General features: G+C 45.3%; 1 protein-coding gene across 3 annotated transcripts in view; it reads left to right on the top strand.

Annotated features, from left to right (window-relative positions):
* Positions 1 to 24,019, top strand: part of KAZN (kazrin, periplakin interacting protein) — a 1,589,619-nt gene that overhangs the window by 1,408,100 nt on the left and 157,500 nt on the right. For all 3 annotated transcript variants that reach the window (XM_056825274.1, XM_056825275.1, XM_056825276.1), the window contains one exon: positions 12,829 to 13,020. In XM_056825274.1, the coding sequence (XP_056681252.1) occupies positions 12,829 to 13,020 (192 nt within the window). The remainder of the gene's footprint in view (positions 1 to 12,828; positions 13,021 to 24,019) is intronic.

Raw genomic sequence — 24,019 nt, 5'->3', positions numbered from 1 at the left:
TTTGGTCTTCTGCAAACTAATCCCCCTCCCACAAGACCCTCATCCTTCACACTCTGGTCAGTTACTGCACCCCGCCCAGGTCCTCTCCTCTCGAGGCGGATGGTCCCCAGTGCCTCTGACGCACCCCTCCATGGCCTGAGCTCCTCTGTGTGTTCGAGTGTCCAGTCAGGCTTTGCAAAGAGCTGCCTCTTCCCAGCAGCCCGCCCTAGAGCAGAGGTCCTAAGCCTGGAGTCCACGGAGGTGCTGTTGCTTTCTGTCCTCAGAGTGGGATTCTCCAATGGCATCGGGGTCTCTTGGGGGCTTTTGTAATCCTTGGCGCTTGAGAACATTCTTCTGAGAAGGAATCCTGCGGAGGCTTCCCCAGACGGGCCAGGGGTCTGTGGCACACTCGGGGCTCTGTGCCTCTGCCCTCAAGGCTTTGCCCATGGAAATTAATGGCAGGCTGGCAGTGAGGGGCTCCCAGATGAACCCACCTGCATGGCCCCAGATCTCTGGCTAAGCCAGAGGACACAAAGCATCCGCAGCCCTAGTCCTCTGATTAGAATAGAGGTGGGGGCAAGTCCTGAACCCCAGCCTTCCAGCTGCTGTAACTCTGTACCTTCGGGGCATCACTGTTACCCCAGAGGGACCAGAGCGCCCGTTGCCTTTAGGATGTAACAGAAGGGAGTGTTCCAATAAATATAATGAGCATCGGAAAGGAGGCCTTAGTTACAACAGGCCAGTGGGTGGCTTCAGGCTTGGTCTGTGCGGGGCAAATCATTAGCAAACAGACAGCTCAACTCAATGTGTGCCATCCCCAGATCATGGTGAGGACGCCAGACTCAAACCCAGGTCTTTGGATTCCCTCTTCATTAACTCCCACCCCACTAACACACACACTCTCCCTCTCTCTCTCTGTCTCTCTCTCCCTCCCTCTCTCTCTGTCTCTGTCTCCCTCTCTCTCTCTCTCTGGCTCTCTCTCTCTGGCTCTCTCTCTCTCTCTCTCTCTCTCTCTCTCTCTCTCTCTCTCTCTCTCTCTCTCTCCCTCCCTCCCTCTCTCTTTCTCTGTCTCTCTGTCTGTTTCTCTCTCTCTCTCTGTCTCTCTCTGTCTCTGTCTCTCTTTCTGTCTCTCTTTCTGTCTCCGTCTCTTTCTCTGTCTCTCTCTCTCTGTCTCTGTCTCTCTCTGTCTCTCTGTCTCTCTTTCTCTCTCTATTTCTCTGTCTCTGTCTCTCTGTCTCTCTCTGTCTCTGTCTATCTTTCTCTCTTTCTCTGTCTCTTTCTCTCTCTGTCTGTCTCTCTTTGTCTCACCCTCCCTCTGTCTCTCTCTCTCTGTCTCTGTCTCTTTCTCTGTCTCTCTGTCTCTCTCTCCCTCTCCCTCTCTCTGGATAGTATCCAGAGGAGAGCAAGTAGGCTGGTGAAATGGGTTCAAGTCTAGTTATTTGAAGGTTGCTTGGGACAGCTAGGTAGCATAGTGGATAGAGTACCACACCTAGAAATTGAAATAACCTGGATTCAAATCTGACTAGGATGCTTCCTTGCTGTGTGACCCTGGGCAAGTCACTTAACCCAAGTTGCCTAGCCCTTGCCACTCTTCTGTCTTAGAAATGATCCTAGGACAGAAGGAAAGAGTTTCTAAAAAAATAAAAAATTTAAAAAATAAAAAAGATGAAGCTTGGTCAAAGGAACCAAGTGTTGAGCCAGAGAAGAGAAGACTGGGAAGAGAAGGGCATTGCAGGATGTTTGCTGCTCCCTGTGGGATCTTGGGTCTCCATAGGCCTCAGGAAGCTCGTGTGTAAAATGTGAAGGTGGACCTGGGCTTTAAATGGTCATGTGATCACCATCTTCAAGGATTTCTAGGCCTGTCCTTTAGAAGAGGGATGAGTTTTCTTCTGCTTCACTGGAGAGCAGAGCTAGAAGCAAGGGGTGAAAGCTACAAAGCAGCCCATTTCAGCTTAATGCTAAGGAAAGCTTCTTGACAACTGGAGCTGTCCCCAAGTGGCCTCTGTGGGCCCTTTCACCAGTTTTCAGTGAGACACCGAAGGCCCCTGTAGGTGGGATTCTTCTCCTGAGTCTGGGTTGGTTTAGATGCTCTCTGAGGACCTTTTACACCGAGACATTCTGCAGTCCTTGCCACTGCTGATAGCTGTGACTAGAGTTAAAATCCAGCTGTGATTCTGGGCTCTCCTCTGAATTCTAAGGCTCTGGAGAATGAGAGAGGCAGGAGGCCTCTGTGATGGTTGCTTCAAACAGTTCCCTTCATGCCCTCCTCTCTTATCCAGAGAGCCCTTGAGGAGACCCAGAATCCATCCTGTCAGAGGCAGCCCTCTTTCTGTCTAATAACCTGAAACTGCTTTGGAGCTACACATCCTAGAAGACCCAGCTTATCGGGACACAGCTTTTTACTCCCGAGTGAAGGCACCGTCTATAAACGGCATCAAGCAGCCACCTTGGCCTTGGCAAATAGTCCTCCATCCTGTTGTCATTATTAAAGAAGCTCCAAAGGGGAGCTGGCCGTTTTTGAAATGATTCTTGCCAAGTGAGGCTCAGAGAACCCTTGGAGAAGACCTAAAGAAGGGTTAGCTTGTATGAATTTCAGTTTCAAGCTCCCAAGTCTGTCTTTGTCTCTGTCTCTGTCTCTGTCTCTGTCTCTCTCTGTGTCTCTCTTCCTCTCTCTTTCTCTCTGTCTCTCTCTCTGTCTCTCTGTCTCTGTCTCTCTGTCCCTCTCTCCCTCTCCCTCTCCCTCCCTCCCTCCCTCCCTCTCTCTCTCTCTATCTATCTATCTCTCTGTCTCTCCCTCTCCCTCCTCTCTCTGTCTCTGTCTCTGTCTCTGTCTCTCTCTCTCCCTCCTCTCTCTGTCTCTCTGTCCCTCTGTCCCTCTCCCTCTCTCTCTCTCTCCCTCTCTCCCTCTCCCTCTCTCTCTCCCTCTCTTCCTCTCTCTCTCTCTCTCTCTCTCTCTCTCTCTCTCTCTCTCTCTCTCTCTCTCTCTCTCTCTCTATCTCTCTCTCTCTCCCTCCTCTCTCTGTCTTTCTCTCTCTGTCTCTCTCCCTCTCTCTGTCTCTGTCTGTCTGTCTGACTATCTGTCTGTCTCTCAAAACCCCTTACCTTCCATCTCAGAATGAATAATATGTATTGGTTCTAAGGCAAAAGAGTGGTCAAGGCTAGGTAATGGGATTGAGTGACTTGCCCAGGATCACACAGCTAGAGGTCAGTTTTGAACCCAGGGCATCCCATCCCCAAGCTTGGCTCTCTATCCACTGAGTCACCTAGCTGCCCCCCAATCCAACATATCTTAATGGGGCTCAATGGTCTCCCAGCATCCTAAGGAACAGAGGAGGGGGCTAAGAGGTCTAGGTCCAGTGCAATCCAAATCTGCTTAAGAATCAAAAGGGAATTAGAAAGATCTGAAGGTATTTAGTCACCAGGCTGCAAATGGGCAGGGGATCTGGGGCCGAAGCAGTCTGAATGCATTAGCTTGACTGTGCCGGGAATTCAGTAGCTATAGGGGAGCTCTCCCCACTCCCACATGACTGTGACTAAGGAGGCTGGTTTCAGTTCAGTAAAGGAAAGAATTTCATAGCTGGAGCTGTCCAAAAGTTGGTGCCTCAAAACATAGTGACCTTTCCATCCCCGAAGGTATGCAAGAGGAGGCTGGATGATAGCCATCTTCCCAGGGATATCATAGAGGAGATTCCTGTTCTAGGGAATGGATGGGTGCCTTCAGATCATTCTTAGAGCGCTGAGGCTCTGTGGGATTCAGACTAGCTTCTCAGTCGAGTGCTTTAGACTAGTGGGAATCCTGAAGAGTATACGACCTGATCCCTGGCTTCCACGTAGTCTAGTAAGGAAGTTGTTCGCTCATTTTTCAGTTGTGTCTGACTCTTCATAACCCCATTTGACGTTTTCTTGGCAAAAGTAGTGGATGCTTTCTCCAGCTCACTTGACAAATGAGGAAATTAAGGCAAAGATAATCCAGTGACTTGTCCAGGGTCACACAGCTAGTTAGCGTCTGAAACCAAATTTGAACTTGGACCCTCCTGACTTCAGGTCCACCTAGTTGTTTCTCTAGTAAGAAAGACAGGAGTAAATAATTACTCTCATACACATATAGTACTTCCCCCCCTCCCCCCAGGCCTGGGTGAGTTATCTGCCTCTTAGTTGTCCCAAAGATTATCCCCAGATGGAGATAAAGAAACTGAGCCTTGGGAATAAAATGACAAAGGTCCTGCATTATTGAATTTTGAGACCCAAAAGGACATTCTAGGTCCCCTAGACTTTCTTATGAATGGAGAAACTGAGGCCCAGCAAACTTCATCAATTTGTACAAAGCCATGTAGCTGGTGGGCAGCAGGGCTTGTATTTGAACCATCTTTGGGGCCCAAATCCAGTACACTTTCCACCAAATGTCCGAGCTAGGATTAGCAGCGACACCGTGGCCGGTGCTGTTTCCTGTTACACTCGGATGTGTGGTAGCATTTATTATTAATGATATTAATATATATTAATCAGATACCGTGTCTCCTGCTACAGGCTGAGGCTTATGGGAGTGTCAGAGGTTGGGGGAGTATCAGTAAATACTGCTGTCTGATGGGCTGGTGGTAGGCAGGGGATCCCCATCATTCTCTAAGTAGATTTTAGGAGGATGGAGCCCCTCCATAAGTGTGCTAGGAATCCATCCAGGGATGCTCTGAGCTTTCTCAGTGTCCTTCTTTCACTTTAGGAAAGGCACTGTTGGAGATCCAGACAGATGTCAGAATGAGAATTCAAGAAGGATGCTCTAAGAGGCAGTTGAAGAGCTGGGAGTGTTTATTCTAGAGAAGAGAAGGTTCTGGGGGAGGCTTTCAGTACTGAAAGGATGGAGGAGACAGGGATTAGACTTGTTCTATTTGACTCTTGAAGATAGAACTGGGAGCAACGAGTGAAAGTCATAGAAAGGCCAAAATCAATCGACAAAACCATGAGCATTTATTAAATGCCTACTGTGTGCTAGGCAGGTGGGATAAGCAAAACACAAAGAAAGGAAAAGTGTCTACCCTTTGTCTAAAAGAGCTTGTGTTCTATGGAAGGAGACGATAAACAAATAGATAATTCTATACAGAATAAACATAAAGAGAACAAATACAAGGTAACTGAATTCAAGGTAGAGAGGGTGTGAGCCATTGCAGGGTGGGAGGACAATCAGGAAAAGACCTACTAAACCTGGAATAGAATTTCTTAGCCATTTGGGGAGGGGGGGCACCAGCCCTTCTGGTAGTCAATGGACACCTCAGAATAATTGGAGGAAATACTAACTTTCAATTGGAGACTGATGAACATAAAGATGTAATTTTTTTCATCCAAGTTCATGGCCCCCCCAAATCTACCTATCCTACTCTTTTTTGGGGGGGGGGCCGGGGACCACAGAACTTCTGATATTGATGGCCAAGCTTCAAGGAGGATAGGGAGAGAGAACATTCCAAGTTTGGGGGCAGAACAGCAAGGTCAAAGGAGTGGAGATGAGCAATGGAGTGAAGAAAAGGTCAATTTGGTCAAAACAGAAGACTGTTGAATAATGAAACGAGAAAGAAAGGCTGGGGCCACGACTCGAAAAGCCAAACAAGAAGTTGGAGTTTGACCCTAGAGACATTTCCAGATTTCTTGCCATTGCACCAAACTGAGAGGACTACGGAGGAGGCGTCTCTCCCCAAATTGCAATTGCTCCCTTGGTTGGTTTTCTTGCTTTTGATCATGGCTCCTTGACATGGGGTAGGACTGAGTGGGCACTCGTTCCCCTTCCTAACCTTGCCAGCCCGTCCACAGTTCTTCCTTCAGGATAGGTTTAAGAGGATGCCCTCTTTTTCCCTGCTCACCACAAGGCTAGGGCTTTGCCTCTTGGTGATGAGAAAGGAGGTGAATCTTAGTTAAACCTCTCCTTCTCAGGCTTTGCCATCCTTCTGCTGATTTGATGAACAAGTATAAGTTTGGGCCACTGTGGGCAGAGCCAAGTGAGCTCCCACAAGGCCCCTTGGTTCCAGAAGAATCCTTGTGGGGTCTGCCAAGGGCACATAGGGCTCTCCAGAACCCTTCAGACAGTCATAGGAGACTTGAGGCTCTTAAGGGAAGCAAAAGGTTGCCCAGCCGCCCTTCCTCACCCACTTGGGGCAGCCCCATTTCCGCAAAGAGCTTCTATCTGACTTAAGGTCCACATGTTAAAGCTCCTTCTAGATTCCAGTGAACGTGACCCATCTCCGAGTCACACAGAGGTCAAGAGGCCAAGACCAAAGCCAACTGGAGGGTGGAGGCAACCATCCAGGTGATTCAGGCCACAAAAACCAAAACCAAAAGCTTCCCAGCAAAGGTCTTTGTTCTAAATTAGCCAAGGAATGCCTTTGGCTCCCTGCTCTGCTTTGGGAGTCAACCAGAGGCCCAACAGTGTTTTTTGCATAGTCCCACTGAGGTAGTCATCCAATTGGAGAGCATGAGAGGGTCTTTTGTTCTGTTACTGAGATTATCTTTCTTTGAGTCTGAGGTCAGGAATCATAAAACATTAAATATCAGGCCCTGGATGTCAAGAGTTTGAAGGGCCCTGAGAACCTAGAATGTCAGAGCTGGAAAGATCCTTAAAGTCCAGAATGTCACAGCTGGGAGAGCCCTTAGAACAGACAATATGAGAGCTAAAGGGGCCCTCAAAACCTAGAAAGTAAGAGCTGAAAGGATCCTTAGAACCTAAAATGCCAGCGCTAAGAAGGCCCTTAGTGTTAGAGAGGGAAGGGTTCTTGAAACATAGAATGTCAGAGCTAGGAGAGGGGTTAGAACACAGAATGTTAGAATGAGAAGGGGCCTTAGGACCTAGAATGTGAACGCTGGCAAGGCTCTGAGAAGAGAGAAAGTTGGAGTCAGATGCAATCTTAGAGCACAGAATGTCCTTAGCTGAGAAGGGCCTTAGAACACAAAATGTCAGAGATAGGAGATGGAAACATTAGAATATTAGAGTTAGATAACACCGTAAATTACAATATCTTTGCTGGAATGAACATAGAACAGAATCTCAAAGCTGAGAGGGCCTTTAGAACCTAGAATGTCAGAGCAGGGGAGATGCTTAGAACCTAGAATGTCAAAGCAGGGGAGATGCTTAGAACCTAGAATGTCAGAGCAGGGGAGATGCTTAGAACCTAGAATGTCAGAGCAGGGGAGATGCTTAGAGCCTAGAATGTCAGAGCAGGGGAGGTTCTTAGAACCTAGAATGTCAGAGCAGGGAATGTGTTTAGAACCTAGAATGTCAAAGCAGGGAAGATACTTAGAACCTAGAATGTCAGAACAGGGGAGATACTTAGAACCTAGAATGTCAGAGCAGGGGAGATACTTAGAACCTAGAATGTCAGATCAGGGGAGATGCTTAGAACCTAGAATGTCAGAGCTGGGAGAGACCTTAGAGCAGAGAATGTCAGAGCTGGGAGAGAGCTTAGAACAGAGAATGTCAGAACTGGGAGAGACCTTAGAACAGAGACTGTCAGAGCTGGGAGAGACCTTAGAGCAGAGAATGTCAGAGCTGGGAGAGACCTTAGAATAGAGAATGTCAGAGCTGGGAGAGACCTTAGAACAGAGAATGTCAGAGCTGGGAGAGACCTTAGAACAGAGAATGTCAGAGCTGGAAGAGAGCTTAGAACAGAGAATGTCAGAGCTGGGAGAGACTTAGAACATAAAAAGTGAAATGTCAAGAGCTGCAAGGGACCCTAAAGAATTACTAGCCCAGCTGCCTCATTTGACAGATGAAGAAACTGAGGCCCACAGAGGTCACACAGTAAGCTGATGGCAGCAGCAGCACCAGAAGCCAGGTCACGCAGCACCCTAGTTTAGATCTTGTTTCCATAAGTCTTCAACCTCTAATTTTCTGCTGCTGAACAAAGGACTATGGCTTCAAAGGGCCTAATAAGAGCATTATCATTCTCTCGGCTGGTCCAGTTTCAGTTAAGCTCTTTGGAACTTTTCTCTATAGAGAAGCGGTTTTTCCACCTCTTCTGAAATTCTGCTCCTAGGATCACCACACCTGGTGGCACCTCCCTCTTTTTTTGTTGTTTTGGGGCCAGGAAGGGCTGGGATGTCAGGTACACCTAATAGGTGAGGCAGGAAGAAAACAACTATTGCTCTCAGTAACCAAGGACAACGGCTTTGGTTCCATAAAGGAAAAACAAATATATTTCTCAAGGGGGGGTTGGGGGGGTGGGGCTGGCCCAGGCTTGTTCTCTTTCTCTCACATTTGCAGGTGGATAGGGGTTGTCCTTATGAAGAGATAAAGGGGTGCCCTCTGTGTTGGGACTCTTAACCTTTTAACTACTGTAACAACAACAAATCTCCCTTACCAGCTGGTCATAGGCAAGAATTTTTACCATTAGAGATTCATTCCTTTGGCTTAAGAAATGTTTCCAAGGAGTATTCTGTTAAAATATATTAACCTGTTAGAGTGGAAAGAAGCCAGAAAGATTCTACAAATTCTACCTTTGACATATATTTGCTTGGTCTTTTTATGGTCAACACATAAAAAAGCACTTGGCACATGGCAAGCATTTAATAAATGCTTTTTCATTCATTCTTTCCTGCTGGATGTGTGATCATAAGCAAGTCACTTAAAAAGATCTCTAAGATTCTAAGTTCTAGATGCATCGCCAAACTGTAGAGTGGCAGGAGGGCGTTTCTACACTGGTAATTGACTATACCAATGAGAGAGGAGGAGAGCAGCTGTTATCAGTCACTAGCAATTTAGCATAAATCTTGCAGAACATTCTCCCTTCTGACAGATATCTTGGGTAGGGGGCCCTGGGAGATTTTGATAAGAGTAGCATAGATTTGAGGGAGGAATGATTTGGGGATCCCCAGAGTGAGGGACCTGGATAGAAAGTTTGCCAAAAGGGGTAGAAGCAAGCAATAAAGTAAACAGGAGAGGCCTCCAGGAGAAACTGTGCTCTGAAATGCTGCTTTAGAAGAACTCACTGAAAATGGAATTGGACAGAAACCATAGCAGAACCAACAACTTGACTCTTGAGTGTTAAAGAGAAAATGGAGCTACCTTGCAGATAACTACTAGCCCAAGTTGTATAACCAAGGATACATTGGTAAATGTTTAACAGCTATTTTTTTTTTAAACCCTAACCTTGGAATTAATACCCTGTACTGGTTCTAAGGCAGAAGAGTGGTAAGGGCTAGGAAATGGAGTTAAGTGACTTGCCCAGGGTCACACAGCTGGGAAGTATCTGAGGGCAAATTTGAACCCAGGACCTCCCATCTCTGGGTTTAGCTCTCAATCCACTGGACCATTCAGCTGCTCCCACCCCATGCTTCTTCCTCTCTCTGCCTCTGTCTCTTTCTTTCCCTCTTTTTTCCTCTCTCTGCCTCTCCCCTTCTCTGTCTGGCTGCCTGTCTGTCCCAGTCTTTGACTTTGTCTCTGTCTCTTCCTCTCCTCCCTCCCTGTCTCTCCCCGCATCCCCCCACCCCCTTTCCCCTTAAGGGATCTTAGTTTTCCAGCCCTAATTTGCTTGGGCAAACCCTTTCCTGAGAGATTATGCAAAAATAAACCCAAGCCCTGCCCTGACCTGATAATTCCACCTGAGCTGGTTAGAAGTTTATTCCTCCTTCCCTTCACATGATGGGGGTGGGGTGTGGGGCACCCCCCAAACCTGGTAGGGCTTAGAGACCCACTGACATTATTCTGCTGACTAGAGTGGGCCTGGAGTGTGTGTTCCAAGTTGAAACTCAGACTGACTGAGTGGAAAGGTACTTACTTTGGAGCATAAATGTCAGAACTAGAAGGGGTTTTAGAACCCAGAACATCGGAGCTGGAAAGAACCTTAGAATATAATTTCCCAAGCAGAAGAAACCTTTAGATATAGAATGTTATTGTTTTAGGAGGGCCTTAAGAACAGAGAAAGCCAGAGCTGGGAGGGACCTGTAAACAGAATTTCATAGTTGGAAGGACCTTAGAACATAGAATGTCTGAGCTGGAGAGACCTTAGAACACAGAATGTCAGAGCTGGGAGAGACCTTAGAACAGAGAATGTCTGAGCTGGAGAGACCTTAGAACAAAGAATGTCTGAGCTGGAGAGACCTTAGAACATAAGTGTCAGAGCAGAAAGAACATCCAAACAGAATGCCACAGCTGGGAGGGCCTTGAGAACCCCTTCACTTTACAAGTGAGGAAATCAAATCCTAGAACAGATCTTGGATTTGCTTAAGATCACACTGGTGAAAAATAGCAGTGTCAGAATTTGAACTCAGGACCATTGACTCTAGGTCATATAAGAGATATGGAAATGGCAGAGACCTTAGAGATCATCACATCTAATCTCTTCACCTTGACAGATGAGGAAACTGAGGCATAGAGATTAAATCCCGTCACCAATATTTGATTTTGAACCCAGGTCCTGAAATGCTTTCCTTTTCATCCTTTTCATCACCATTTCCCCCTATCTAGTACTCCTCAGGGCTGCTCCTTCACCCACAAAGTCAGGCCTTCTTGTTATCTCTCTTCAGTTACACAGAGGGAGCAAAGGTTCCTTCTCCCCATCCCTCTAGCCTTCGTAAAAAATCTCTGTGGGCAGAGTTTGGGAGGCTCCTCTTGCTGGGTTAGTAGAATTCGATCCTTTGTTGAGTTCAAACTCATTCTTAGACACTTAGTAACTGCATGACCCTAGGCAAGTCTCTAACCTCTGTCTGCCTCAGTTTCCTGAACTGTCAAATAGGGATCATAAGCCAGTACTTACTTTGCAGGGTTGTTGGGAGGACCAAATGGGATAATACAGTAGGACCTCATTTGACATGGCAGAAGTTGAAAATCGAGTCTAATCCTGAACCCCATTACCTAATACTCATTTCTCATACAAGCATTCCTCGATACGTTACGACTTCTCTTGGGCTTTCCAGAGCTCCCAGCATCACTACTCTTGGACTTTGGGCCATTATTAATAGCTAAACCTCGTTCATGCCGCAGAGAGAAGCCCTGCTCTGACGCTGACAGGACTTGTTTCAGACGACGACTCTGGACAAAAATTGACGCCAGAGCTCATGTTTGGCACAAAACAAAGTCATGACTCACAAGAACGCTTCTCAGAGTACGAATGCGCGTGATTGGGTGAGCTGCTGGGAGATGGTCCAGGGCCTGGAGAAATGACCTGGATTTAACACATAATTACAAATCTTCATTTTACATAGTTTGGGACCTTCATTTTTTTTTTAATTATCAATGGGCCATCTCTTTGTGACCCCATTTGGGGTTTTCTTGGTAAAGATACTGGTGTCGTTTGCCATTTCCTTCTCCAATTCATTTGACAAATGAGGAAACCGAGGCAAATCGGGTTATTTATCCAGGGCCACACAGCTAGTAAGAGGCTGGATTTGAACTCAGGTCTTCCTGACTTCAGACCCCAGACCATCACTTAATCACCCTCCTGCCCCACTAACTTAGAATCTTTAGCTCCCTTCAATGAAGGCTCAGTTCAAGTGTCCCCTATTAAAATAGGGTGATTCAGATCCTTCCCTACCAAAATTGGTGTGTGTGTGTATGTGACATCAGCCCTTTGAAGGAAGGGATGGTTTCCTTTTTGTCTTTGCTTCACCCAGTGCCTGGATTAGAATAGGTGCCCAACAAAGGAATCAGTGCAGAGGGATGAATGGAGGGATAGATGAATGAATGAATGAATGAATGAATGAATGAATGAATGAATGAATGAATGAATGACTCGGGATGAGCTCCATAGAATCCTCCCTGTGCTGAGGGAGAAGGAAAGAGCAAGATGGAAGTGAGGCTGTCTGCACATACCTAGAACAAGCTCCCATGAGATGTGGGCTTGGGTTGTGGTGAACCGGGACTTACTGAGGTCCAGTTCTGTGTCCTCTTTGGGCTTCAGCTCACCCATGAGAGCCAGGGGGTGGAGGGAGATATCTAAGGTCCCTTCCAGCTTTGACATTCCTAACCTCTGATTAGATGACAAGTAGCTTGAAGCCTTAGAGTCAGGGAGGCCTGGGTTTGAATCCTGCCTTATATTTACTAAATCTTGATTTACTTGATTTACTAAATCTTAACAGATTTCAAGCTGGAAAGGACCCAAGAGGCTCTGAAGTACAACTTCCTCATTTTACAAATAAGGAAATTCTGAAACACAAAGATATGGTTTGCCCATTAAGTGTCTAAGATAAAACATTAACCCAGACCTTTCTGTTCCCTGGCCACTGCCCAGGGATGCAACAAGGGGGCTGGGGGTTCTGCTTCAGACGCTTACTCATTGTATGACCCTGGGCAAGTCACTTCACCTCTGTCGACCTCAGTTTCTTCTTTTGTAAAATGGGGAGAACAATGGCACCTTCCTTCCAGGATTGCTATGAAAATCAAATAAGATAATATTTTTAAATATTCTGCAAATACTCTGCAAACCTTAAAGTAGCATCTAAATGTTCATTCTTGTTATGATTATTATTCAACCTTATCGCTTCTTGCCGGTCTTGTATTTCCTCAACTATAAATGGAGAAAAAGGCACCTACTTTACAGGGTGATTGTAAGCATCAAAGAAAACAATCCCTTTGCAGTCTTGAAATTCTCTAGAAATGTTGTTCTTATTTATGCTGGTCATTCCAAGCTCGCATGATTCGGCTAACTGAATGGGAACTGGCTGGTGGACCCATTCACAGGGGTGGTATTCCCCCAGCTCATAGGAGGAGGGACTCCACGTAAGGGCCCCTGGGAATGCCCAAGTGCTTTTTCCCTTTCTAGGAGAAGCCTGGACGCTGAGGGGCTGGCATATACCTACCCCACCTTGCCCCCAAAGCAAAAAAATCGAGAGCGAGAAGAGTTAGTCATTTCCTCGTATTGTTCTTGTTTCCTCCAGTGTTACTCCGAGAAGAGGTATCTCAGCTGCAAGAAGAGGTTCATCTCCTCCGGCAGATGAAGGAAATGCTCACAAAAGACCTGGAGGAGTCTCACGGAAGCAAGTCTTCAGAGATTCTCTCTGCCACCGAGCTCAAAGTCCAGCTGGCCCAGAAGGAGCAGGAGTTAGCCAGAGCCAAAGAAGCCCTCCTGGGTGAGTGTCAAACCCTGGGTGCCCCCTCAAGGATTGGGTCCCCTCCCTCAGCCAACCCTTCAGCCGCGTATTCTTTCTGGGCAGTCTCCGAGGAAGGAGATGGGATTTCAGGGCTCGGGGAAAGACGGCATAGACAAGCAGGACTCTTTGACCCCAACCCAGAGACTGCCTGGGAGTGGTGAGGACCCACTTCTGAGTCCTAAGAAGGGCTCCAAGGCACAGTTGGGCTAGAATAGAATGCGGTAGCTTAGACTCTCATGACTTTAAGGATCCCCTCTAGATCTCCTAAAAAGCAGGACGTGGGGTCTCACCTGGTTTTGAAGTCTGGGCAGTTGCGGGAAGATATTTTACTCTGTACCCCCTTTCTCAAGGAGTAGGTCTGCTTTAAGTATTGACATGATAGCCAGAGATGAAACTAAGGCAGAGCAATCGAACCTTTGTCCCAAATATTCTGGACTATTTAATTTCTTTTTTCTTTTATTTTTTTTAAATTTTATTTAATTAATTTACTGTCCATGGTTACAAGATTCATGTTTTCTCTCCCCTCCTCCAACCCCCCTCCCGTAGCCACACGCAATTCCACTGGGTTTTACATGTCATTGATCAAGACCGATTTCCATATTATTGATATTTGCATCAGGGAGATATTTGCATCATTTAGAGTCGATATTCCCAATCATATCTCCATCGACCATGTGATCAAGCAGCTGTTTTTCTTCTGTGTTTCCGCTCCCACAGTTCTTCCTCTGGATGTGGACAGCATCTTTCTCATAAAGTCCCTCAGAATTGTCCTGGATCATTGCATTGCATTGCTGCTAGTAGAGAAGTCCATTACATTCGGTTGTACCACAGTGTATCAAGGACTATTTCATTTCCATAACCACAGTGGATCTCATAGCTAGAAAAAAATCGTGTGTTTATTATGCATTTGCTAAGTTCCAGAAACTGTACTGTCATTGCCATCATCGTTATCACACCGAATGAATGAAAATCGGCTGTTAACCAGATAGTGTGTCAGAGTAAACTCTTGGGCTGGTCTTCCCTGCCATGTGCCTTCCCCCCACCAGCATCTCGGGATCTCTCTCCTGTTACAAAATGTCACCATTCTCTCCTGTATCTCGGTCTGATTTCCCTCCTTTTCCCTCTCCTGGCCCATCCCACAATTCCCTCTCAGGGGTTTGATCCCAGCTCTCCCATTGCAGTCCTCTGCCTGAGATTCCTTCATCCTCTGACTGCTTTACCCACTCCATTCCCCACTTTTAAACCCTTACTTTCCATCTTGGAATCAATACTAAGTATGAACTCCAAGGCAAGAGAGCAGGCAGGACTAGGCAATGGGGGTTAGGTGACTTATCCAGAGTCACCCAGCTAGGAAATACCTGACGCCACTGCTTTACTTCTTGACTGTCCCATTTCTAACTCTCCCACATCCAGAGGTATGAACTGATCTTCTCAACCAGTTACAAGACATTTCATCCGATGGCCTCAGTGTCCTTTGGGCCTTTCATGCTGTTTAGAATTACAGTTTAGATGGATGCATCCATTCTGTAGAGGACCCAGCCATTCCATGATTCCATTCTTCAGGGAAGGTCCAGAAGCCCCCCTCCACACTCCCAGAAAGGCTTTTCAAAAAGCAACTTATGGGGGCAGTTAGGTGGCTGAATGGGTAAAGAGCCAAGCTTAGAGACAGGAGGTCCTGGGTTCAAATCTGGCCTCAACCACTTCCTAGCTGCCCCACCATTGGCAAGTCTCAATCCTCATTGCCTTGCCCTTGCCACTCTTCTTCTTTGGAACTGATTCTTAGCATCAATTCTAAGACAGAAAATAAGAGTTTAAGGGGGGTAGAAAGCAACTAAAATGTTCTGTAAAGGTGATCAGGCAGCTGTGCTGGACCAGTGCTTGGTGAGGCCCAAGCTTCCATGAAGGGAGGAGAGGGGGCCAGCTAACTAGCTCATTCGCTAAGGCTGCCCATAAACGTTAGCCAATATATAGTAAAAGCATTCTCCTTAGGGAGCGTTTGGGGTTGTTTGGAGAGACGGGAGAAAGTCGAGGGCTCCCAGACTCAGGTGTGCTTTTGTTTATTGATATCTTTTGTCTTTATTTCCAATCAGTAGACAGTTATGAAGTGCCCTCCTATGTGCCAGGAGCTGTGCCAACTACTGGGGATCCAGAAAGAGGCACAAGGCAGTCTCTGCCCTCTAGAAGCTTACGATCTGAGGGAGACGACATGCAAACCAATACATGTAAAATGAGCTGCACAATAAAAAGGAAATAATCAACAGAGGGAAGGCATCATCGTAATCATGAGGGATTGGGGAAGGCTTCCTGTAGGAGGTGGGATTTTAGCTGGGATTTCAAGGAAGCCAGGAGGCAAAAAGCAAGGGGGAGCATTTTAGGAGACAGGGGACTGCCGAAGAAATTCCAAATACATCTTTCCCCTCTCCTCTACCCATCCGATCCTCTTTTGTAACCACAATCATGAAAAAAGAATAAGGGGAGCCACAGGTGCTGTTTATGGCATCATACGGTTTCAAGAGGACCGTGTGGAATAAAGTTAGATTGAAGAGTCAGGAAGACCTGAGTTCAAATCCTGGATATGATACATTCTGGATGTGTGACCCTAAGCAAGTCATATATAACTTTTTAATGCTTCAGGTTAAAATACCCAAAGCTCAACTGCTTTGCATTGATACAAGGAATTTCTTCACTGGGAATTCCCTATACTCATTAAATCACTAATTAAATTTAAATCACATACGTACATATATGCATATATAAAATCTCAGTCTTGTTCCATCCTTTTCTATATAAAAATAGATATACAATAATATATGTACATAATATATAAAATTACATATACATGCATATACATATGGGACAGCTAGGGGAGCACCTGGCCTGAAGTCAGGGAGACTCATCTTCATGAGTTCAAATCTGTTCTCGGATACTTAATACCTGTGTGACCCTGGGCAAGTCACTTGACCCTGTTTTTCTTAGTTTTCTCATCTGTAAAATAAGCTCAAAAAGAAATGGCAAATCACTCCAATATCTTTGTAAAAAAAGAAAAACCAAATGGGGTCACAGAGAGTCAAACACAAGCTGGGTGACCTTGGGCAAGTCACTTACCTGTTTTGCCTCAGTTTCCTTATCTGTAAATTGAACTTGAGAAGGAAATGGCAAACCATTCCAGTATCTCTGTCAAGAAAATTCTAAATGGGATCACAAAGAGTTGGACATGAAGGAAACAACTAAATAGCAACACATACACACATGTATATATTTACACACAGATCTATGTACATGTGTACATATATTTTGCTAGAACAGATGTAGAGATCAACTGTAATTTTCACATGGAAACATTAGGGCCTAGAAAGATCACACAGATAAGAGCTTATAATAGCTACTTTACAAGGTAGGTGGAATACAAGCATTATTGATCTCATTTTATAGATGAAGAAACTGAGACTCAGAGACATAGGTCATAGTAGAATTTGGATTTGAACTCAGGACCCATGACTCAAGACCCTGCACTCTTTCCCTTATTTCTAGGGGGGGGGGCATCTTTTAGAAAAAATCCCACCATAGTGTCATGGTAGAAATTGTGCTGCCCTTGGAGTTAAGAGAAGTCTTGAGTTTGAGTGTAGCCTCTAATACATAATACCTGTGTGAATGCAGGCAAGTCATACAGGAATCATTCTAATTATTAGCAGCTTTTTCCTTGCAGAAAAGCCCATCTCCTTCCTGTTAATTTCCCCTTCTTTATGGCCTGCCCTGACTCTTCTGTCTGCTCATTTTTGTGAAGTTCAACCCTTGGCAGTTTTCATAGATTCCTCCTAAGTTTCCTCTTTTCCAGGCTGAGATTTTCCATCCCAAGATTCTCCAGCTTTTCTTGACTTGCCATGTTTTTTAATTTCTTCACCATCACGGTCAGCAGCCATTTGGGGAAACAGATCCAATTTGTCAATATCCCATATAAAGATGGGGCTCAGAAGTAGACAGTGCTCTAGAGATGTAATCTGAGCACAGCATAGAAAAATGAGATTGACATATTGTTTCCTTGGATACCAGAACTTCATGCCATCAAGGGGCTTGTGACATTGGGGTGGGGGGTGCTGTTCAATGGTAAGACTATATAATTGGCTTGTATTAACCCTTCAGTCTAGTAACTTGTCAGAGGCCAGCTCCAGAAATAGTTAAAAAATTCCTAGTGGATAGAGAGCGAGGCCAAAAGATGGGAGATCCTGGGTTCAAATCTGGCCCTCAGACACTTCCTAGCTGGGTGACCCTGGGCAAGTCACTTAATCCCCACTGCCTAGCCCTAGCACCTTCAATACACAGTATTGATCCTAAGAAAGAAAATTTTTTTAAAAGGTCCTTTATTCTGCCTGACTACAAATGCTTTTTCTCCACAATCTTATGCATCTTCTCTGGACCTCTCTGCGGTTTCAGCCTTCCCTTAGCTCTACAGTCTTCCCTAGCAGCAAGCAGGAAAAGCCTCCTTGCTGGAAACACTCAAGACTAGTCTGAGCAGAGCCCCAGAGACTCCCACAGGGAAAATGCTGCCTGGTGCTGGGTGGGGTGAGCCAGGAGGCTCCGTGATCCTCCAGAGCAGAGGGACCGAGGCAGGCGTCAGCCAGATGTTGTCTTCACAACCTTTCCCAGCATTGATTCCAGGGACCACAAACCTTCTCCTTGGGATTGACCTCAGAAAGAACCCTCCACCCTCTTCTCTCCCTCCCAGGTCTGCACAAGCATGCCCTGTGGAGCTTGTTCCCTTGGCTCTTCCTGGAAAGGAAGGGAATGAGGAAAGGGAAGAGGCAGAGACGCACCAGCCTTCTCTTGCCTAAGCACATCAGGTGCTCCTCGATGTAGGGTTAGAGATTTATGGGGTTCCTACATTTTCCAGTCATGTCTGACTCTTCAGGACCCCCTTCAGGGCTTTCTTGACAGAGATACTGGAAGGATTTGCCATTTCCTTCTCCAGTTCATTTACAGATGAGGAGAAGTAAATAGGGCTAAGTGACTTACCCAAGGACATTCAATCATTTTTTTTCAGTTGTGTCAACTCTTTGTGAATGCATTTGGAGTTTTTTTTTTTTTGGCAAAGATACTAGAGTTGTTGGTATTTCCTTTTTGAGTTCATTTTACAGATGAGGAAACTGAGGCAAACTAGTAAGGAAGGAAAGATTGTCTCTTTCCCTTAAATAATCCCATATTAACAAAACAGAGTTCATTGACTTGCCCAGGGTAACACAGCTAGTGCCTTGAGGCCAGATTTGAACTTTTATGACCCCATTTGGAGTTTTCTTGGCAGACGCTGGAGTGATTTGTGATTTCCTTCTCCACTTCATTTTCCAGATGAGGAAACTGAGGTAAACAGGGATAAATTACTGATCTGGGGTCATTCAGTCATTTTTTTTTCAGTGATGTCAACTCTTTTGTGATTCCATTTGGAGTTTTCTTGGCAAAGATACTGGAATTGTTTGGTATTTCCTTTTACAGATGAGGAAACTGAGGCAAACAGTTTATTGATTTGTCCAGGGTAACACAGCTAGTAAGTGTCTGATGACAGATTTGAACCTTTGTGACTCCATTTAGAGTTTTCTTGGCAAAGACATGGGAGTAATTCCTAATTTCCTTCTCTACCTCACTTTCCAGCTAAGGAAACTGAGCTAAACATTGGATAAGTGACTTATCTGGGGTTATTCAATTTTTTTTTCAGTGGTGTGAACTCTATTGACCCCATTTGGAGTTTTCTTGGACAAAGACACTGAAGTGGTTTGTGATTTCCTTCTCCAGCTCATTTTACAGTTGAGGAAACTGAGGCCAACAGGGTTCAGTGACTTGCCCAGGGTCACATGGCTCCTAAGTATCTGAAGCCAGATTTGAAACGGAAGCATAGAAGCTTAGCTCAGTTCAAATCTATATAGCAGGAAATCTCACTGAAGGATTATATTGATTCATCCTGAGGGGATCATATGGTATCCTAAGAGAGCACCAGATCAGAAGGGACTGGATTCCAACTCTGCTTTTGCCATTTAGTGCCGTTATGACCTTGGTTAAGTTACTTAGCCCCCCAGGACTCAGTTTCCTCATCTGTAAAGTAAGGGGAGTGGGGCTTAGAGGTCCTCTAAGATATTTTCTAGCCCTCAATCTATGATAATGCTTCCTTATAAAAAGAGTCTCAGATCTGACAGAACAGGGTCTGATTTGCAATCCCATGTGGATTTGGCCAAGTGACATCATCTCCCTGTAGAAAGGAATGATTAGGACTAGGAGGGGGCATTCGAGTTCATCTCTTCCAACATTCCAGATGAAAAAAACAGACTCAGTGAGTGACTGGCAGGATGGGCTAAGTGAAGGAAGACCAGAGAAGAGAACCGTCCCACCCCTGCTCCTGGGGGCAAGGTAGGCAGGGGAGGGAGGTCCCAGCAGCAGGGAGATGATAAAGGTAAGTAAATGTTGTCCAGGTGGGCAGTCAGCCTCCAAGAAGGTCCAGCTAGAGCAAGCCAGTGGCTCCCATCAGCAACCATCAGGAAGAGGCTGACAATAGACACTAGAATCATAGCATCTCTAACAGGAAGGTATGAATCCCTCCTTTACAGAGGAAGAAGGCTGCTCCATAGAAGGAGCCAGAGTGAATTGGATTCCAATCCTGCCTCTTGTTACCTGTGTGACCTCTGTGGCTTTCATAAACACTCAAAAGGGGAGGAGCAGGTAGACTGGAGACAGGTCCTGGGTTCAGATCTAGCCTCACATACTTCCTAGCTGTATGACTTTAGGCAAGTCACTTAATTCCAGTTGTCTAGCCCTTACTGCTCTTCTGCTTTGGAATAGATTCTTAGTATCAATTCTAAGACAGATGGTAAAGGTTTTTGTTTTTGTTTGTTTGTTTACTTGTTTGTTTTTCAATGAGCAATGCAGGCCCATATGACAGTAGAGGAAAACAATAAGTGTTGGAGGGGATGTGGCAAAATTGGGACACTAATGCATTGTTGGTGGAATTGTGAATTGATCCAACCACTCTGGAGGGCAATTTGGAACTATGCCCAAAGGGCAATAAAACAATGCATCCAGTAATACCACTACTAGGTCTGTATCCTAAAGACATAGAAAAAAAAAAGAGAAAGGGCCTGTTTGTACAAAAATATTTATAGCTGCTCTTTTTGTGGTGCCTTGAAGTGATTTGGTCAAGGGATTTGAGATCTCCTGGCTCTAAGTCCCACTCTTTATTATCCACCATTTAAACAAATTATTATTATCCACACATTGCCCATGAGATTGTAGTCATGAAGACCAGCTGAGCTAGCAGGGACCCAGGGTTCCTTGAATTCTCTTCTAGGGACAGGATTGGCCTCAGAGTCCAGGTTGGGGTTGAGAAGCCATCTTGTGAAGGATAGATGCCTACAGTGGCAGGACACCAAACAGATAATTAAATTACATCTCAAGTTCTTTTATTTATTGTCACTAAACTGATTTGTAAAAAAAAACAAAAACTAAAACTAAATTATAGAACTATTGGCTGAGATTTGGAAAGAAGCTTGGCATTCTAGTCTGCTTTTTTTTTTTTTTTACAATTGGGGAAACTGAGTCTTAGAGATACCAAGGTCTCAGAACCAGAGCTGAAAGGGACCCCAGAAGATATCTAGTCCAACTCTCTTCTTTTTATTCCTTTTTTCTTCTTCTTTCTAAGGCAAAAGAGAGCTAAGGGCTAAGCAATGGAGGTTAAATGAATTGCCCAAGATCACATAGCCAGGAAGTATCTAAAACTAGGTTTGAACTTATAACTTGGGTCTCTAGGCCTGGCTTCTAACCACCAAGCCACATAGCTGCCCCAAACCCCTTTCTTTTTACAGATGGGGAAACTGAGGCTCAGAGATGCAAAGAGCTCAGAACCAGAGCTGAAAGGTACCTAGTTCAACCCCTTATTTTTTTTTAAAGCATAATCTTCCTTCTTAGAATCAATTCTGCATATTGGTTCCAAGGCAGGAGTGGTAAGGGCTAGGCAATGGGTTAAGTGACTTTCCCAGGGTCCCACAGCTAGGAAGTATCTGCCCCTAGTTTTTAAGTGGGTAAAACAAGATCTATAGAGGTGAGCTTATCATACAGGTAGGAAGTGGCAGAGTCAGAATTTGAACTCAAGTCCTCTATCCCCAAATTGAACATGATGGTCAAGGTCCTTCCTCTTCTATAAATGGAGAGATCTTGGCACAGAAAACTGGTATCTGGGAATAAGACTCCAGGCTCTAAGTGCATTAATAATCCCCATAATATCTTTTCTTTCTGCACTGCTCAAATCACAAGTTTGGTGTAAAAAAAAAAATTCATAGTTGTCAAAACCACCCGGAGATCTTTACTCTCTTAACAAGTCTATAAGGGAGCTATTATTCTTTTTAGCTGTCAGTCAGAGGTGACAAGATTTAGTGGAGAGATGACCCTGGGCAAGTCATTTAGCCCCTTAGTGCTCTTGGCAACTTTCTATGGTGATTTGATTCAGTTGGATTGTCGATAAGTCTGAACAGAGGGAATTTCCACATCAAGAGTTCTCATCATGTCCAGAATCACAGCTCTGGGAATCCAGAAAAATCCCCATTTGGTCCATGAAGGGATTGGACTTTTTGGCTTCAGTTCCTTCCATTCCTCAGTCTTGGAGTATACATGACCCATCTGGGCCTTGGTTTCCCCAACTGGAAGAAGCAGATTAGACTAGATGAAAAGTAATGTCTAACCCAAGGTCACACGACCACTCTGCAAGCAAAACAGGTACAGAAGAATCAAAATAATTAATGACAAATGACATTTTCCTAAACCTTCATCTTAAGTCAGTTGGTAGTAATGATAATGATGGCAATAATAATAATAGTTAACGTTTATATAGCACCTACTATGTGCCAAACATTGTGCTAAGCACTTTAAATCTCATTTGAGTCTCACAACAACTCTGGGATGTAGGTGCTACTGTTATCCCTATTTTACAGTGGAGGAAACTGAGGCAGACCTCCCAAGGGTCATATAGCTGGAAAGTGCCTGAGGTCAGATTTGTACTCAGGTTTTCCTGACTCTATGCCCAGCTCTCCCTCTATCATACCACCTAGCTGCCTAGCATTCCCATTTATTTTTTTAAAAACAATTCTACTGCCAGACAGAAGGGTAGGAGCTAGGCAAACATGAGTTAAGTGACTTGCCCAGGGTCACACAGCAAGAAGTGTCTGAGGCCAGATTTGAACCCATGTCCTCTGGACTCAAGGTTTCATAATCTGTCCATTGGGCCACCTAGCCTTCAGTCATTCTCATATTATAAGATGATGATGGATGATATGAAAAGTTAGACTATTTCCCAAGGATCCCTATCCAGTAAGTGGCAGAACAGGAACCTAGGTCTCCTGACTGCTGGGTCAGTATTCTTGCCACCTGACCTCAACTATGGCCTCAGGGAAGGTCAGACTAAGGAGATCAGGTAAGAAGGTGCCATCTAGGGTATTTGAGGGTATTTGCTGTGGACTGTTGATGAAGGTCCCTAGAACATGGTGGCTCCTTTCTTTGGTGTGATATCACCAGTGATAAATATCACCAGTGCCTGCCTCCTGACTTTAAAAAATCCTTGTTGAGAGGTCAGTGAGGAGGTGCACAGTGACTAGGTTTGGAGGACCTGAGTTCAAATCTGACATCATACACTTCCTAGTTATGTGACCTTGGAGAAGTCCTTTATCCCCAATTACTTAGCCCTTACTGGTCTTCTATTTTAGCACCGATACTAAGGCAGAAGGTGCAAGGTTTAAAGAAAAATCCTTGAATTGCTCTAGTCCAAACACCACTTTTTACAATGAAGGAAACTGAGGCCCAGAGAAAGAAAATTATTTGCCAGACTCATGGTGAGTAAGTGGATGGAGACAAGATTTGAATCCTAGGCCCCAGACTCTCAGTGCAGAGCTTTCCCCCCTGCCCTACATCAAGGTCATAACTGATCTGGGATCGGTGCTGTGGAGTCTAGGCGGGCTCTGTCTGACAGTTTAAAAGAGGTGCCATGAGAGCCCCAGGCTCTACTGGGGTTGGGATTCAGCCACTTCCTCACCACCTCCCAAACCTGGAGAATCAGCTGTAGACAGATACAGGCAGAGCATGGCTTGGGTGTTAACAGGAACTTCTAAGCCTATAACGAGAAAAACTAGAAGAAATGTAGCCATGGATCGGGCGCCAAATGTTGGGAGACACCTGGTAACAGCCAGTATGCCCATCGACAGAGGAAACAAAGCCTGCTAAGAATGCCACTGTTGACAAATACAGCAGCCAACACCAGACTAGGGGGATGACGTTTGAATAAGCTGCCTTTGTGAGAGGACTTAGAAGGCAGGAAGCAGTCAGAGACCTCTGTGCCAACACAGAATCATTGCCAGGCAGAGCTGGGAGGGAGGTTAGAAGAGAGAACATCAGAGTAGGAAGGGAGCTTAGAACAGAGAATGTCAGAGCTGGGAAGGAGCTTAGAACAGGTAATATTAGCTGGGAGAAGTCTTAGAACCTAGAATGTCAGCATGGGGAGAGCCCTTAGGACACAGAATATCAGAATTGGGAAGGAGCTTAGAACAGGGAATGTCAGAGCTGGGAGGCTCTTTAGGACAGAGAATATCAGAGCTGGGAGGGCTCTAGAACACATTTCTGGGAAGGGTCTTAGAACCTAGAATGTCAGGGCTAGAAAGCCTTATATCATAGAATATCTAATCTGAGAGGGAATCTCAGAAATCAAATAGGCCAGCTTCCTCATTTTATAAATAAGGAAACTGAGACCCTTGTGCAATGACCCACCAGGTTTACACAGTGGGTAAGGAAATAAAATCGGGATTCAAATATAGATCTTCCACCTTCAAAGCCAGAATCCTTTCAACCTTAACCTGCTGTCTCTGTCTTCCATGTTTTTCTCCAAGAGTAGTCAGTGTCTTTGAAGCCAAATGGCCCATGTGGTCCAAAGCTTATATGGTTTTCAGTATCACCAGTATCTCTC

This window comes from Monodelphis domestica, chromosome 4 (genome assembly GCF_027887165.1).
Source record: "Monodelphis domestica isolate mMonDom1 chromosome 4, mMonDom1.pri, whole genome shotgun sequence".
Classification (NCBI taxonomy): Eukaryota; Metazoa; Chordata; class Mammalia; order Didelphimorphia; family Didelphidae; genus Monodelphis; species Monodelphis domestica.
This window is presented reverse-complemented; position numbering and strand designations above follow the sequence as displayed.